Below are 16246 nucleotides of genomic sequence, written 5' to 3' on the forward strand. Positions count from 1 at the left end.
ACCCGGTCACCCCTTCTGTGACAGTGGTTCACAGAAAAGATGGATCTCCATCATATGTGGTCAAAATATTCTTCAGCTGTATCCTTGTGAGTACCCATCTGCTGGTGATTCAATCTGCATGCCACAAATTGAGAGTGGACTTTTCACTTACCCCAATTCACAGTTTATCTGGTATAAATCTCGAGGAACAGTCATTAATGTTTCATCGGTATCTTTTCCCACTTTTGATCGATGTTATCTTTAATTATGCATCTTCATAGTTGACCCAAATGGTCTCCATCATCAACGGTTGCCATTCCATCCTGAAATCATCTGAACCAGTACTAAACACACTTTCTGCTCTTAGCTTCTGTTCTGTACAGTTGTGTAAACATGCGACAGCATGCTTCTCCATCACCACCTTTCACAATCTGTTACAAAACTTGATACATATGCAGCGGTCTATTGCAATTTGATATGAGTGTTCAGTTCCAAAAGCAGGCATGACCTGGAAAGGTACAATGACTGACGGATTAATAAGGCCCAATGATATCACCTTAGACTGCAGTATAATTACTTTACTCATAGCCAGTTTTGCTACTCAAAAGGCAGCATCTTTAGACTCTTTAAATATGCATATAATACATAAACTGACAAAAAAAGTTACACTAGTAAGAATAATGGAAGGAGTAAAGATAACCTCTTGCATGATATTGATAAGACATAAACGAAACCGTAAATGTTGCCGAGTTTTCGGCAATTGGGGGTGGGTGGGGGGGGGGGGGGGGGGGGGGGGGAGTGGGGCAAGTCAGATTACCCAGATTAGTTTCATGGCTGAGAGAGGGGTGGAGGAATTGAAAGTAGTTACCCATAATACTCAGAACTATTGAAAAACTCTGTTGGCTAATCACCAAACACAATAATACGTCCCTTTTACAAGGGTGGTTTGTTAAGTCTGGTAAACGTCCATGAAACAATGGAGCATTTTTGTTGCACCTTTTTGGTTGGTAAGCTCATTATTCCAAGGATTGGACCTTCTTGGTTGGTAAGCTCATTATTCCAATAAAGAATTTGAACAATGTACTGCACAGAAAACCATTAAAAAATCCATGATGTGGTAGTGCAAGATGACCAAATAAAAATTCATGAGATGGCTGAGACTGTGGACATCTCAACTGGGCAAGTGCATAATATCCTGCATGGAGAATCAGCTATGAAGAAGTTGTGTGCAAGGTGGATGCCGCAACTGCTTACAGTCAACCAAAAGCACATATTGCACAACATTTTAAAACAATGTCTGGTTATGTTTAATTGCAACATGCAAGACATTTTGCATTGATCTGTGACAGTTGAAGAAATTTGGATCCACCATTACACACAAGAGCCTAAACAGCAGTCAAAGCAATGAATCAAGGATGTGCACTGAAAAAGCCAAAGACCATTTTATAAGCAGCTAATGTGATGGGCACTGTTTTTGGGATCCCCACGGAATAATCACGACAGATGACCTGGAAAAAGGCAGACCTATAACTGGACCCTATTACGCTTCATTGTCAGATAATCTGAGACTTGCATTGGCTGTAAAAAGACCACAGTTGGGAAAAAAAGATCAGTGCTCTTCCACTATGATAATGCACCATCATACACATCAGCAATAATAATGGCAAAAGTGCATCAACGTGCTTTGAACTGGTTCCTCATCCAACCCATTCACCAGACTTATCCCCAAGTGACCTCTTCCTGTTCCCCAACTTGAAACTTTGCTTGCTGAGAAGAAATTTTCATCTAATGCAGATGTGATATTTGCAATCAAAGAATATTTTGCAGAGTTTGACAGTACCTATTTTTCTGATGGGCTGAAAAGCTTCGGATCACTGGACTAAGCGTACATCTCCCAGAAGAGACTATGTTGAGAAGTTTGGTGAGTTGTTTACAAAACAAACATTTTTCTTGCTTTTTTACTAAACTTACTGAATCACCCTTGTATAATATGTATCTGCCATGCACTGGCATGTACTTAAGACAGAGAACTGTTAGTATGAGATTTGTAATTTATAGATATATGTGAATACTTTCTATGCCCTCATTTTAATAGACTAACTACAGAAAAAAAAGAACAGGACTTACTGAAGGTGTATGACCACAGCAAGATTTTTGAATCCACAGCCATCTTGCATTTTCAATTTCAAGGAGAGTTACAGCAAAATTAAAATAGTTTAGAGTTTTCATGACAAATGGTTCTGACTAGTCAATATAGATCATATGTTCTGGCTTGCTTCAAACTAATACTGAACTGGTATGTCTGTCTGCAAGGTGAGGCAGGATGCAGATTTGGTTAGTGGAGATAATAACTTTCTTTTCTGGTGGGGAGGGAAAGAGACAGCTGCCATGTCTTCACTGAGTACTGCTTTGCACGATGCTCTGCTTCAGAGATTTTTCTTTTTTCCCTTGGCCTTATTCCACATACCCATGAGGTCAGCATGTTAATCTGGATTTGGCAATGTTAGTGGTAGAGGATGGCAGGTGCCCTTCCTATTTCCACCCATTTCCCACACCCAGGACAGAATTTGTGTACTCCGCCTGTCTGCATGTAGTGTTATCCCACTTGAAAGTGTGAGACTGTGTTTTAAATGTCTGTGAATCGTGTAACTAATTTGGGACATAGGCACTAGCCCAATATACACCTAGCTGGATGTGTGAAACTGCCTAAAAACCAATCCAGGCTGGCCAGCACTGGCCCTCATTGCTAATCCACCAGACAGATTCGATCTGGGGACGGCATGGCTCACCGAATCCTGGAAGCAACATGAAACATGATATAACAAATAAACAGCTATGGTGTGTCACATTCATGTGAAATCACAAATATAATGTTGACCCACTCATTCAGGCAACCATGAACATGTAAAAGAGTATTTATTTCAATATACTTGTTGGCCAAGCATTGCTCTTTCTTCCATATCTTTATGGTGGGTATGCTGTGCACACTTCTTCTCTTCCAAGATAACAGCAGCCATTGTCACAGGACTGCAACATGCATATTGGTCTGACAAACACTCCTATCTTACCTTGACCAGCCCTGTAAATCATCCAATCTCAATCCAACAGAAAATGTCTGGGACTATTTGGAATAGTGGATTAAATGCAGCAATTAATATTACCAAAATCTGTTGGCTCTGTGGAATTTAAGCATTACTTTCTTCAGCTGGATGTGGCACACATGAAGAAGCTTGTGGACTCACTTCTTAAAAAAACTGAGCCCATTGTCAAAGGAAGAGGTGGCATTGTGCAATATTGCATGATTTATTCTGGGGTGACTACTGTTTTTCCCATTGTGCTTATTGCTTCTGTGTGTTTACACATTGATACTCTGTTGTCTACTAATAGTTCTATACAGTGATTTTGACTGATGTTCTCTAGCCAACAAATAAACAAATCTTTTCTCTTCTTGTAAAGTCTTCCACCAAGCTTATCTGTGAGTCGCAATCAGTGTGAAGTGCAGCTGACAGTGAGTTTTTGCTGATGAGTGTTGATAGATGATCCCATGTTATTCTTACTGTTTTAAGTTACCTTCTGACGTTTTAGACATAACTATAATTGTAGGATCTGATGATGCTGCCTTTGGAGTAGTCAAATTGCTTATCAATAAAGTAATGAAACAGTGTGCTGAGGCAGTGTTCTCAAGCCCTCAACTCAACTACATTCAACTGACCACTGTCGAAAACTCTGCTTCAATTCAATTTACTTGATGCTGTGTGTTGTTTCTGTACATATATCTTCATGTATAACTGCATGTAGCCATTTGTAATACAATGAAATGGAATGAAAAATTTATAAGTCACTCTTGGATGACCCCTGTTTTTGCCACTGGAATGCAGCACTAGTCAACAAACGAAAGCAACTGGCAGTTAACTATTGACATGTCAAGAATAAGAAGAAAGATTAGGATTTAACATCTGTCAATATCCAGATCATTGGAGATGGAGCACAAACTTGGATTGTTTTAAAGGATGGGGAAGGAAATCTGCTGTGCCCTTTGAAAGGAATCATCAATGCATTTGTCTGAAGTGATTTATGAAATTCACACAAAACATAAATCTAGATGGCTGGATGCAGATTTGAACCATTGTCCACCCCACTGTGACTCCAGTGTGTTAACCATTAACTAATGCCTCACGCAGGCTGGCGTGAAGAGGGAAGAACTATACTGACGTGAGGTCTGGAACATGACAAGGAATTAGAATTCAGAAAGCGGACTTAATTAGTTTGATACTTAACTTTAATCCATTAATGATGAACATTGCTCTTGACGGTACATGATTCACAATATCTATTCAGAATACATTCTTGAGAATATGGCGCCTTGCTAGGTCGTAGCAAATGACGTAACTGAGGCTATGCTAAACTGTCATCTCTGCAAATGAGAGCGTATGTAGACAGTAAACCATCATTAGCAAAGTCGGCTGTACAACTGGGGTGAGTGCTAGGGAGTCTCTCTAGACTAGACCTGCCGTGTGGCGGTGCTCGGTCTGCAATCACTGATAGTGGCAACACGCAGGTCCGACGTATACTAACGGACCGCGGCCGATTTAAAGGCTACCACCTAGCAAGTGTGGTGTCTGGTGGTGACACCACAACATAGTTGTTGTTTTAGTTGTTAGTTCATTTATTTTGAGAGGGTGAAAGAAGTTCAATTCAGTTTTCATGAAAAGGCAATTGAAACTAAATTTGTGGATGTAAAGTAAAATTGAGGTTGATCATCAATAATTGTCAGGCAGTATTCCCATTTCTGGTGTTTTATTTACAGGGTTTAAATACAATGTGATTGAACTAACAGTAGAAATATATCAAAGCGATTTTCCAAATATTTACTTTTAAATACCCCACAAAAACCTAATTGCATAGTTGTGGAGTAGTCAATAATAACAAAATTAGTGACAAAAATCAACAACTGCACATCTTGATTATTTGGATTAATGGTGTCAGTTGTATGGTGTCTCATTCTGTGTTTTGGAGGGGAATACTTTACAAAGGGAAATTTCCAAATAAGACTGATTTATTGTCAGTTACCTATAGGAATATTGACTAACTTTGGAGAGGTGAAAGTTGGTTTATGGTGTATAATGTACTTCTACTGAATCATTTTATTGCTAAATGCCAAGTATTTCATTACAACATGCTACAATTTACATATCGATCCATTCTCCATATTATTAGACTCTCCTTGTCTTAACATAAAATCTATCATCAGTTCAGCAAAATATTCTTTCTGTGGTAACAAATAAATTGAAAAAGCAACAACATACACACCTGTCAGAAAAAGGCACTGTACATCCTCTAGCACTACAAGTCTTCCCCGACAGCCTGGCCACAAGTAGAAGCTCCTTGAACCAATGCTTGTTAGGTTGCAGTGAGAAAGCTGTCAGCAGCAGTTCACGTTTCACAAGCCATTGGGTATTGAAGAGCTTGGCCAATCTACCAAACACTGATGCGAGAATTGGATTTATGGTCATCTCCTGCTTGTCACTTGTCCCCGCAGACTTGCTGTCCATCCTTCTATTCAGCTCCAGCTTGAGACCCATCAAGTACAGCTCAAGACAAATACTTCTGTATTCTGGGCAGAACTGCACACAGATGGGGCAGAATGTTACATTATTATTTTACTAAAAACAAAGATGGTTTGACTTAGCAAACGAAAGCGCTGGCACGTCGATACACACACAAACAAACACAAACATACACACGAAATTCTAGCTTTCGCAACCAATGGTTGCCTCGTCAGGAAAGAGGGAAGGAGAGGGAAAGACGAAAGGATTTGGGTTTTAAGGGAGAGGGTAAGGAGTCATTCCAATCCCGGGAGCGGAAAGACTTACCTTAGGGGGAAAAAAGGATGGGTATACACTCGCACACACACACATATCCATCCACACATATACAGGCACAAGCAGACATATACAGAAGCAAAGAGTTTGGGCAGAGATGTCAGTCGAGGCGAAAGTGCAGAGGCAAAGATGTTGTTGAATGACGGGTGAGGTATGAGTGGCGGCAACTTGAAATTAGCGGAGATTGAGGCCTGGTGGATAACCAGAAGAGAGGATATATTGAAGAGCAAGTTCCCATCTCCGGAGTTCGGATAGGTTGGTGTTAGTGGGAAGTATCCAGATAACCCGGACGGTGTAACACTGTGCCAAGATGTGCTGGCCGTGCACCAAGGCATGTTTAGCCACAGGGTGAGCCTCATTACCTGTGTGTGTATCGACGTGCCAGCGCTTTCGTTTGGTAAGTCAAACCATCTTTATATTAATATTATTATTTTACTGTTTGAAGGAACACTACGTTCAAAATCTATGACCCTGCAGGTGCTGAGTAGTTTCAATAGGTGCAAAATATGTGAAACATCAATAAATAATGTTAGAAATGATATTTATAATGAAGGAGACTACAATATTATCAATATTTATTTAATAAAGCGTATTTTGTGAGTCAGATGATGACCAATTCTGACAAATAGGAATTTCAGGCTTGCTGAAACAACACAAATCATTTCATAGCTGTCTACCATGATGAACGGCTACTGCCAAACTGTGGCCAAGAACGAAGTAGACCATCCTGTGGCACAACATGCCGTTGAACCTAGCATGCTTGATTTCAATGGCTGCTTCACTTCCCGAGCTGTCTGGATCTTCCCGTCCACCACCAGCTTTCCTGGACTGCGCATATGGGAGTGATCCTTACAACACATTTTCTGCTCCCAAAATTATCCCAGCCTCGGTCTACGGTAACATACTTCCCAACAGTTTCCATGCCCTCTGTCTTCCCACCCTATTTATGTGCTGCCCTCTACCAACACAACCACCCATATTTCCCCACACTTCTCCTTTTTTGCTCATTCCCTGCCCCACAGCCTCCCAACACTGCACCTGTTAGCAGTCTAGTCCCTGCACATTTGCCAGACAGCACTCTTCTCTCCGTACACTGCTATCCCTTCCCCTTATCCACCCTCTCAAGATTACTCCTTCCATTCCACATGACAATATTATTCTCGTCTGAGGTGTTGGAGATGATGGCCAAGTGCGTGTGAGGTGTGCTTGCTTGTGTGAATGAATATGTGAGGGTTTCTCTTACTTTTTCTGATGAAAACTTTGCCTAAAAGCTATGTGTATGTGTCTTTTAATTGTGCCTGTCTGCCAATTAACATTTCATTTTTATGGTAGGTAGCAATCTATCTTTTCCTTCCATTTTGATATTCCAACCTGGAGTTTCCATTGTTTGAAAGATAGATTTCCATATTTGATGCTAGCTTTGCTTTGCACATTTAGACCCCTCTATCAGATGTATATCTACATCTACATTTATACACCGCAAGCCACCCAACAGTGTGTGGCGGAGGGCACTTTACGTGCCACTGTCATTATCTCCCTTTCCGGTTCCAGTTGCGTATGGTTCGCGAGAAGAACGACTGTGGGAAAGCCTCCGTGCATGCTCGAATCTCTCTAATTTTACATTCATGATCTCCTTGGGAGATATAAGTAGGGGGAAGCAATATATTCGATACCTCATCCAGAAACGCACCCTCTTGAAACCTGGACAGCAAGCTACACCACGATGCAGAGCGCCTTTCTTGCAGAGTCTGCCACTTGAGTTTGCTAGACATCTCCGTAACACTATCACGCTTACCAAATAACCCTGTGTTGAAACGCGCCGCTCTTCTTTGGATCTTCTCTATCTCCTCTGTCAACATGACCTGGTACAGATCCCACACCAATGAGCAATACTCAAGTATAGGTTGAACGAGTGTCTTGTAAGCCACCTCCTTTGTTGATGGACTACATTTTCTAAGGACTCTCCCAATGAATCTCAACCTGGTACCCGCCTTACCAACAATTAATTTTATATAATCATTCCACTTCAAACTGTTCCGTACGCATACTCCCAGATATTTTACAGAAGTAACTGCTACCAGTGTTTGTTCCACTACCATATAATCACACAATAAAGGATCCTTCTTTCTATGTATTTGTAATACATGACAGTTGTCTATGTTAAGGGTGCCTCCCCCCACGAACCATGGACCTTGGCGTTGGTGGGGAGGCTTGCATGCCTCAGCGATACAGATAGCCGTATCGTAGGTGCAACCACAACGGAGGGGTATCTGTTGAGAGGCCAGACAAACGTGTGGTTCCTGAAGAGGGGCAGCAGCCTTTTCAGTAGTTGCAGGGGCAACAGTCTGGATGATTGACTGATCTGGCCTTGTAACAATAACCAAAATGGCCTTGCTGTGCTGGTACTGCGAACGGCTGAAAGCAAGGGGCAACTACGGCCGTAATTTTTCCCGAGGGCATGCAGCTTTACTGTATGATTAAATGGTGATGGCGTCCTCTTGGGTAAAATATTCCGGAGGTAAAATAGTCCCCCATTCGGATCTCTGGGCGGGGACTACTCAAGTGGACGTCGTTATCAGGAGAAAGAAAACTGGCGTTCTACGGATCGGAGCGTGGAATGTCAGATCACTTAATCGGGCAGGTAGGTTAGAAAATGTAAAAAGGGAAATGGATAGGTTAAAGTTAGATATAGTGGGAATTAGTGAAGTTCGGTGGCAGGAGGAACAAGACTTCTGGTCAGGTGACTACAGGGTTATAAACACAAAATCAAATAGGGGTAATGCAGGAGTAGGTTTAATAATGAATAGGAAAATAGGAATGCGGGTAAGCTACTACAAACAGCATAGTGAACGCATTATTGTGGCCAAAATAGATACGAAGCTCACACCTATTACAGTAGTACAAGTTTATATGCCAACTAGCTCTGCAGATGACGAAGAAATTGAAGAAATGTATGATGAGATAAAAGAAATTATTCAGAGTGAAGGGTGATGAAAATTTAATAGTCATGGGTGACTGGAACTCGAGAGTAGGAAAAGGGAGAGAAGGAAACGTAGTGGGTGAATATGGATTGGGGGAGAGAAATGAAAGAGGAAGCCGTCTGGTAGAATTTTGCACAGAGCATAACTTAATCATAGCTAACACTTGGTTTAAGAATAATGAAAGAAGGTTGTATACATGGAAGAACCCTGGAGATACTAAAAGGTATCAGATAGATTATATAATTGTAAGACAGAGATTTAGGAACCAGGTTTTAAATTGTAAGACATTTCCAGGGGCCGATGTGGATTCTGACCACAATCTATTGGCTATGACCTGTAGATTAAAACTGAAGAAACTGCAAAAAGGTGGGAACTGGAGGAGATGGGACCTGGATAAACTGAAAGAACCAGAGGTTGTACAGAGTTTCAAGGAGAGCATAAGGGAACAATTGACAGGAATGGGGGAAAGAAATACAGTAGAAGAAGAATGGGTAGCTTTGAGAGATGAAGTAGTGAAGGCAGCAGAGGATCAAGTAGGTAAAAGACGAGGGCCAGTAGAAATCCTTGGGTAACAGAAGAAATATTGAATTTAATTGATGAAAGGAGACAATATAAAAATGCAGTAAATGAAGCAGGCAAAAAGAAATACAAATGTCTCAAAAATGAGATCGACAGGAAGTGCAAAATGGCTAAGCAGGGATGGATAGAGGACAAATGTAAGGATGTAGAGGCTTATCTCACTAGGGGTAAGATAGATACTGCCTACAGGAAAATTAAAGAGACCTTTGGAGATAAGAGAACCACTTGTATGAACATCAAGAGCTCAGATGGAAACCCAGTTCTAAGCAAAGAAGGGAAAGCAGAAAGGTGGAAGGAGTATATAGAGGGTTTATACAAGGGCAATGTACTTGAGGACAATAATATGGAAATGGAAGAGGATGCAGATGAAGACGAAATGGGAGATAAGATACTGCATGAAGAGTTTGACAGAGCACTGAAAGACCTGAGTCGAAACAAGGCCCCCGGAGTAGACAACATTCCATTGGAACTACTGACGGCCGTGGGAGAGCCAGTCCTGACAAAACTCTACCATCTGGTGAGCAAGAAGTATGAAACAGGCGAAATACCCTCAGACTTCAAGAAGAATATAATAATTCCAATCCCAAAGAAAGCAGGTGTCGACAGATGTGAAAATTACCGAACTATCAGTTTAATAAGTCACTGCTGCAAAATACTAACACGAATTCTTTACAGACGAATGGAAAAGCTAGTAGAAGCCAACCTCGGGGAAGATCAGTTTGGATTCCGTAGAAATACTGGAACACGTGAGGCAATACTGACCTTACGACTTATCTTAGAAGAAAGATTAAGGAAAGGCAAACCTACGTTTCTAGCATTTGTAGACTTAGAGGAAGCTTTTGACAATGTTGACTGGAATACTCTCTTTCAAATTCTGATGGTGGCAGGGGTAAAATACAGGGAGCGAAAGGCTATTTACAATTTGTACAGAAACCAGATGGCAGTTATAAGAGTCGAGGGACATGAAAGGGAAGCAGTTGTTGGGAAGGGAGTAAGACAGGGTTGTAGCCTCTCCCCGATGTTATTCAATCTGTATATTGAGCAAGCAGTAAAGGAAACAAAAGAAAAATTTGGAGTAGGTATTAAAATCCATGGAGAAGAAATAAACACTTTGAGGTTCGCCGATGACATTGTAATTCTGTCAGAGACAGCAAAGGACTTGGAAGAGCAGTTGAACGGAATGGATAGCGTCTTGAAAGGAGGATATAAGATGAACATCAACAAAAGCAAAACGAGGATAATGGAATGTAGTCGAATTAAGTCGGGTGATGCTGAGGGAATTAGATTAGGAAATGAGACACTTAAACTAGTAAAGGAGTTTTGCTATTTGGGGAGCAAAATAACTGATGATGGTCAAAGTAGAGAGGATATAAAATGTAGATTGGCAATGGCAAGGAAAGTGTTTCTGAAGAAGAGAAATTTGTTAACATCGAGTATAGATTTAAGTGTCAAGAAGTCATTTCTGAAAGTATTTGTATGGAGTGTAGCCATGTATGGAAGTGAAACATGGACGATAAATAGTTTGGACAAGAAGAGAATAGAAGCTTTCGAAATGTGGTGCTACAGAAGAATGCTGAAGATTAGATGGGTAGATCACATAACTAATGAGGAAGTATTGAATAGGATTGGGGAGAAGAGAAGTTTGTGGCACAACTTGACCAAAAGAAGGGATCGGTTGGTAGGACATGTTCTGAGGCATCAAGGGATCACCAATTTAGTATTGGAGGGCAGGGTGGAGGGTAAAAATCGTAGAGGGAGACCGAGGGATGAATACACTAAGCAGATTCAGAAGGATGTAGGTTGCAGTAGGTACTGGGAGATGAAGAAGCTTGCATCAAACCAGTCTCAGGACTGAAGACCACAACAACAACAACAACAACAACATGTTAAGGGTAAGTTGCCACTCCCTGCACCAAGTGCCTATCCACTGCAGATCTTCCTGCATTTTGCTGCAATTTTCCAATGCTGCAACTTCTCTGTACACTACAGCATCATCCACAAAAAGCTGCATGGAACTTCTGACACTATCTACTAGGTCATTTATATACACTCCTGGAAATGGAAAAAAGAACACATTGACACCGGTGTGTCAGACCCACCATACTTGCTCCGGACACTGCGAAAGGGCTGTACAAGCAATGATCACACGCACGGCACAGCGGACACACCAGGAACCGCGGTGTTGGCCGTCGAATGGCGCTAGCTGCGCAGCATTTGTGCACCGCCGCCGTCAGTGTCAGCCAGTTTGCCGTGGCATACGGAGCTCCATCGCAGTCTTTAACACTGGTAGCATGCCGCGACAGCGTGGACGTGAACCGTATGTGCAGTTGACGGACTTTGAGCGAGGGCGTATAGTGGGCATGCGGGAGGCCGGGTGGACGTACCGCCGAATTGCTCAACACGTGGGGCGTGAGGTCTCCACAGTACATCGATGTTGTCGCCAGTGGTCGGCGGAAGGTGCACGTGCCCGTCGACCTGGGACCGGACCGCAGCGACGCACGGATGCACGCCAAGACCGTAGGATCCTACGCAGTGCCGTAGGGGACCGCACCGCCACTTTCCAGCAAATTAGGGACACTGTTGCTCCTGGGGTATCGGCGAGGACCATTCGCAACCGTCTCCATGAAGCTGGGCTACGGTCCCGCACACCGTTAGGCCGTCTTCCGCTCACGCCCCAACATCGTGCAGCCCGCCTCCAGTGGTGTCGCGACAGGCGTGAATGGAGGGACGAATGGAGACGTGTCGTCTTCAGCGATGAGAGTCGCTTCTGCCTTGGTGCCAATGATGGTCGTATGCGTGTTTGGCGCCGTGCAGGTGAGCGCCACAATCAGGACTGCATACGACCGAGGCACACAGGGCCAACACCCGGCATCATGGTGTGGGGAGCGATCTCCTACACTGGCCGTACACCACTGGTGATCGTCGAGGGGACACTGAATAGTGCACGGTACATCCAAACCGTCATCGAACCCATCGTTCTACCATTCCTAGACCGGAAAGGGAACTTGCTGTTCCAACAGGACAATGCACGTCCGCATGTATCCCGTGCCACCCAACGTGCTCTAGAAGGTGTAAGTCAACTACCCTGGCCAGCAAGATCTCCGGGTCTGTCCCCCATTGAGCATGTTTGGGACTGGATGAAGCGTCGTCTCACGCGGTCTGCACGTCCAGCACGAACGCTGGTCCAACTGAGGCGCCAGGTGGAAATGGCATGGCAAGCCGTTCCACAGGACTACATCCAGCATCTCTACGATCGTCTCCATGGGAGAATAGCAGCCTGCATTGCTTCGAAAGGTGGATATACACTGTACTAGTGCCGACATTGTGCATGCTCTGTTGCCTGTGTCTATGTGCCTGTGGTTCTGTCAGTGTGATCATGTGATGTATCTGACCCCAGGAATGTGTCAATAAAGTTTCCCCTTCCTGGGACAATGAATTCACGGTGTTCTTATTTCAATTTCCAGGAGTGTATATTGTGAAAAGCAGTGGTCCCATAACACTCCCCTGTGGCACGCCAGAGGTTACTTTAATGTCTGTAGACGTCTCTCCATTGAGAACAAAACGCTGTGTTCTGTTTGCTAAAAACTCTTCAATCCAGCCACACAACTGGTCTGATATTCCGTAGGCTCTTACTTTGTTTATCAGGCGACAGTGTGGAACTGTATCGAACACCTTCTGGAAGTCAAGGAAAATGGCATCTACCTGGGAGCCTGTATCTCATATTTTCTGGGTCTCATAACAAATAAAGCGGGTTGGGTCTCACACGATCGCTGTTTCCGGGATCCATGTTGAATCCTACAGAGTAGATTCTGGGTTTTCAGAAATGACATGATACACGAGCAAAACAAATGTTCTAAAATTCTACAACAGATCAATGTCAGAGATATAGGCCTATAGTTTTGCGCATCCGCTCGACGACCCTTCTTGAAAACTGGAACTACCTGTGCTCTTTTTCAATCATTTGGAACCTTCCATTCCTCTAGAGACTTGTGGTACACGGCTGTTAGAAGGGGGCAAGGTCTTTCGCGTACTCTGTGTAGAATCAAATTGGTATCCCATCAGATCCAGTGGACTTTCCTCTGTTGAGTGATTTCAGTTGCTTTTCTATTCCTTGGACACTTATTTTGATGTCAGCCACTTTTTTGTTCATGCGAGGATTTAGAGAAGGAACTGCAGTGCAGTCTTCCTCTGTGAAACAGCTTTGGAAAAAGGTGTTTAGTATTTCATCTTTACGCGTGTCATCCTCTGTTTCAATGCCATTATCATCCCAGAGTGTCTGGATATGCTGTTTTGATCCACTTACTGATTTAACATAAGACCGCAGCTTCCTAGGATTTTCTCTCAATTCGGTACATAGAATTTTACTTTCGAATTCACTGAACGCTTCACGCATAGCTCTCCTTAAACTAACTTTGACATCGTTTAGCTTCTGCTTGTCTGAGAGGTTTTGGCTGCATTTAAATTTTCAGTGAAGCTCTCTTTGGTTTCACAGTAGTTTCCTAACTTTGTTGTTGAACCATGGTGGGTTTTTCCCATCCCTCATAGTTTTACTTGGCACGTACCTGTCTAAAACACATTTTATGATTGCCTTGAACTTTTTCCATAAACACTCAACATTGTCAGTGTCGGAACAGAAATTTTTGTTTTGACCTGTTAGGTAGTCTGAAATCTCCCTCCTATTACTCTTGCTAAACAGATAAACCTTCCTCCCTTTTTTTATATTCCTATTTACTTCCATATCCAGGGATGATGAAACGGCCTTATGATCACTGATTCCCTGTTCTGAGCATACAGAATCGGAAAGTTTGGGTCTGTTTGTTATCAGTAGGTCCAAGATGTTATCTCCACAAGTCGGTTCTCTGTTCAATTGCTCGAGGTAATTTTCGGATAGTGCACTCAGTATAATGTCACTGGATGCTCTGTCCCTACCACCCATCCTAAATATCTGAGTATACCAGTCTATATCTGGTAAATTGAAATCTCCACCTAAGACTATAACATGCTGAGGAAATTTATGTGAGATGTATTCCATATTTTCTCTCTGTTACCTGCCACTAATGCTGCTGAGTCGGGAGGTCGGTAAAAGGAGCCAATTATTAACCTAGCTCAGTTGTTGGGTATAACCTCCACCCATAATAATTCACAGGAACTATCTACTTATATTTCATTACAGGATAAACTACTACTAACAGCGACAAACACGCCACCACTGGTTGCATGCAATCTATCCTTTCTAAACACCGTCTGTGCCTTTGTAAAAATTTTGGCAGAATTTATCTCTGGCTTCAGCCAGCTTTCCATACCTATAACAATTTCAGCTTCAGTGCTTTCTATCAGTGCTTGAAGTTCCGGTACTTTACTAACGCAGCTTCAACAGTTTACAATTACAATACTGATTGCTGCTTGATCCCCACATGTCCTGCCCTGCACCCTTTGATGCTGTTGCCCTTTCTGTACTTGCCCGAGGCCATCTAACCTAAAAAACCGCCCAGTCCATAAAGATATGGTAGTACATTTCATGCACTTCTTAGCCAAAGGAATCATTTTTTGAGGGATGCAATTAAAAGAAAAAAAAACATGCTCTCTTCAAAAACTAGCCCTGAGAATAATACATAATGTTAATAACCAAAAACCATGCAGAAAGTATTGTTGATGTATTTTCTTATGTTACTAAATATGTGAAGATTATTGGAAACCAATGCAATGAAAAAAAAAATCAAGATTTTTACCAAACAATTCCCCAACATGATTTAATTAATTGCTTCTCTATGGACTTCAAACCCGAACTCTCCACTTTATTTAAGAGATTAATAGTAATAATAAATTGCATAAAACACATCTTTTTCACATTCCATTCTGATTAAACCTTATTTAATACACAGGTTTGTTTGATTCTTGGAAGAGTGTGACAGATATGCTGAAAGAACTGAATTGGCAAGTAGCTGAAAACTGATGCATACGATCCTACTTAGAAAGTTTCAAGAACCAACTTTAAGTAAAGAATCTAGAAATGCACTACAACCCCCTGTGTATCACTTACAAGATTAGACTAAGTTCAGCATGCATAGACGCTATCATTCTTCCCATGCACTGTATGGGAATGGAATGCATACAAGTCGCAATATCTGGTACAATGGGCAGTACCCTCTGCCAAGCAATTCACAGTGGTTTGCAGAGTATAGATGTAAGAGGGTTGTTCAAAAAGTATCCAACCTTACTATTTATTGTTGAAATCAACAAACGTATCTAGGTGTGCACACTTTCGACGTTTGTAGACATATGTAGTGCGCATACCTGATTTTTTTTTCATGATTGTGGTAATAACCAGTTGCTGGCTAGCCATTGACAAGTGAATACATGTAACTGGTAGTCATTACATGCCAATTTTATGCCAAAGTTGCTAAAAACTGAGCAGAAGCAACTTCATTCAATGATGGAACAGGACATGCTGGAAAGTAATCCCAACTTTCTCACTACAGTGTTCACTAGTAATGAATCCTGTGTTTATGAGTATGACTCGGAAACAAAGTTCCAGTCACTGCAATGGAGGCAACCATCTTCCCAGAGACCTTAAAAAGTGAGGCAAATCTGCAACAATGTGAAAGCCATGTCAAATGTCTTTTTTGGCTCCAATGGTGTGGTCCATCACAAGTAACCCCAGAAGGTACAAATGTCAATAAGAAGTACTAACAAGACGTTCTGGGTCACCTTCATGAAACAGTGAGACACAAACAGCCAAACCTGTGGGCAACAGGCAGTTGGAATCCTCACCACAATAATGCACCAGCTACGGTAATCGTTTTCAATTAATTCATAACTTTTTGG

At 42.2% G+C, this 16246-nt stretch overlaps 1 protein-coding gene across 1 annotated transcript in view; it reads right to left on the reverse strand.

Moving 5' to 3' along the window:
- Positions 1 to 16246, reverse strand: part of LOC126106329 (uncharacterized) — a 61338-nt gene that overhangs the window by 26928 nt on the left and 18164 nt on the right. The window contains exon 2 of the mRNA XM_049912576.1: positions 5290 to 5603. Coding sequence (XP_049768533.1) covers positions 5290 to 5603 — 314 coding nt within the window. The remainder of the gene's footprint in view (positions 1 to 5289; positions 5604 to 16246) is intronic.

This window comes from Schistocerca cancellata, chromosome 10 (genome assembly GCF_023864275.1).
Source record: "Schistocerca cancellata isolate TAMUIC-IGC-003103 chromosome 10, iqSchCanc2.1, whole genome shotgun sequence".
In the NCBI taxonomy this organism is placed as follows: Eukaryota; Metazoa; Arthropoda; class Insecta; order Orthoptera; family Acrididae; genus Schistocerca; species Schistocerca cancellata.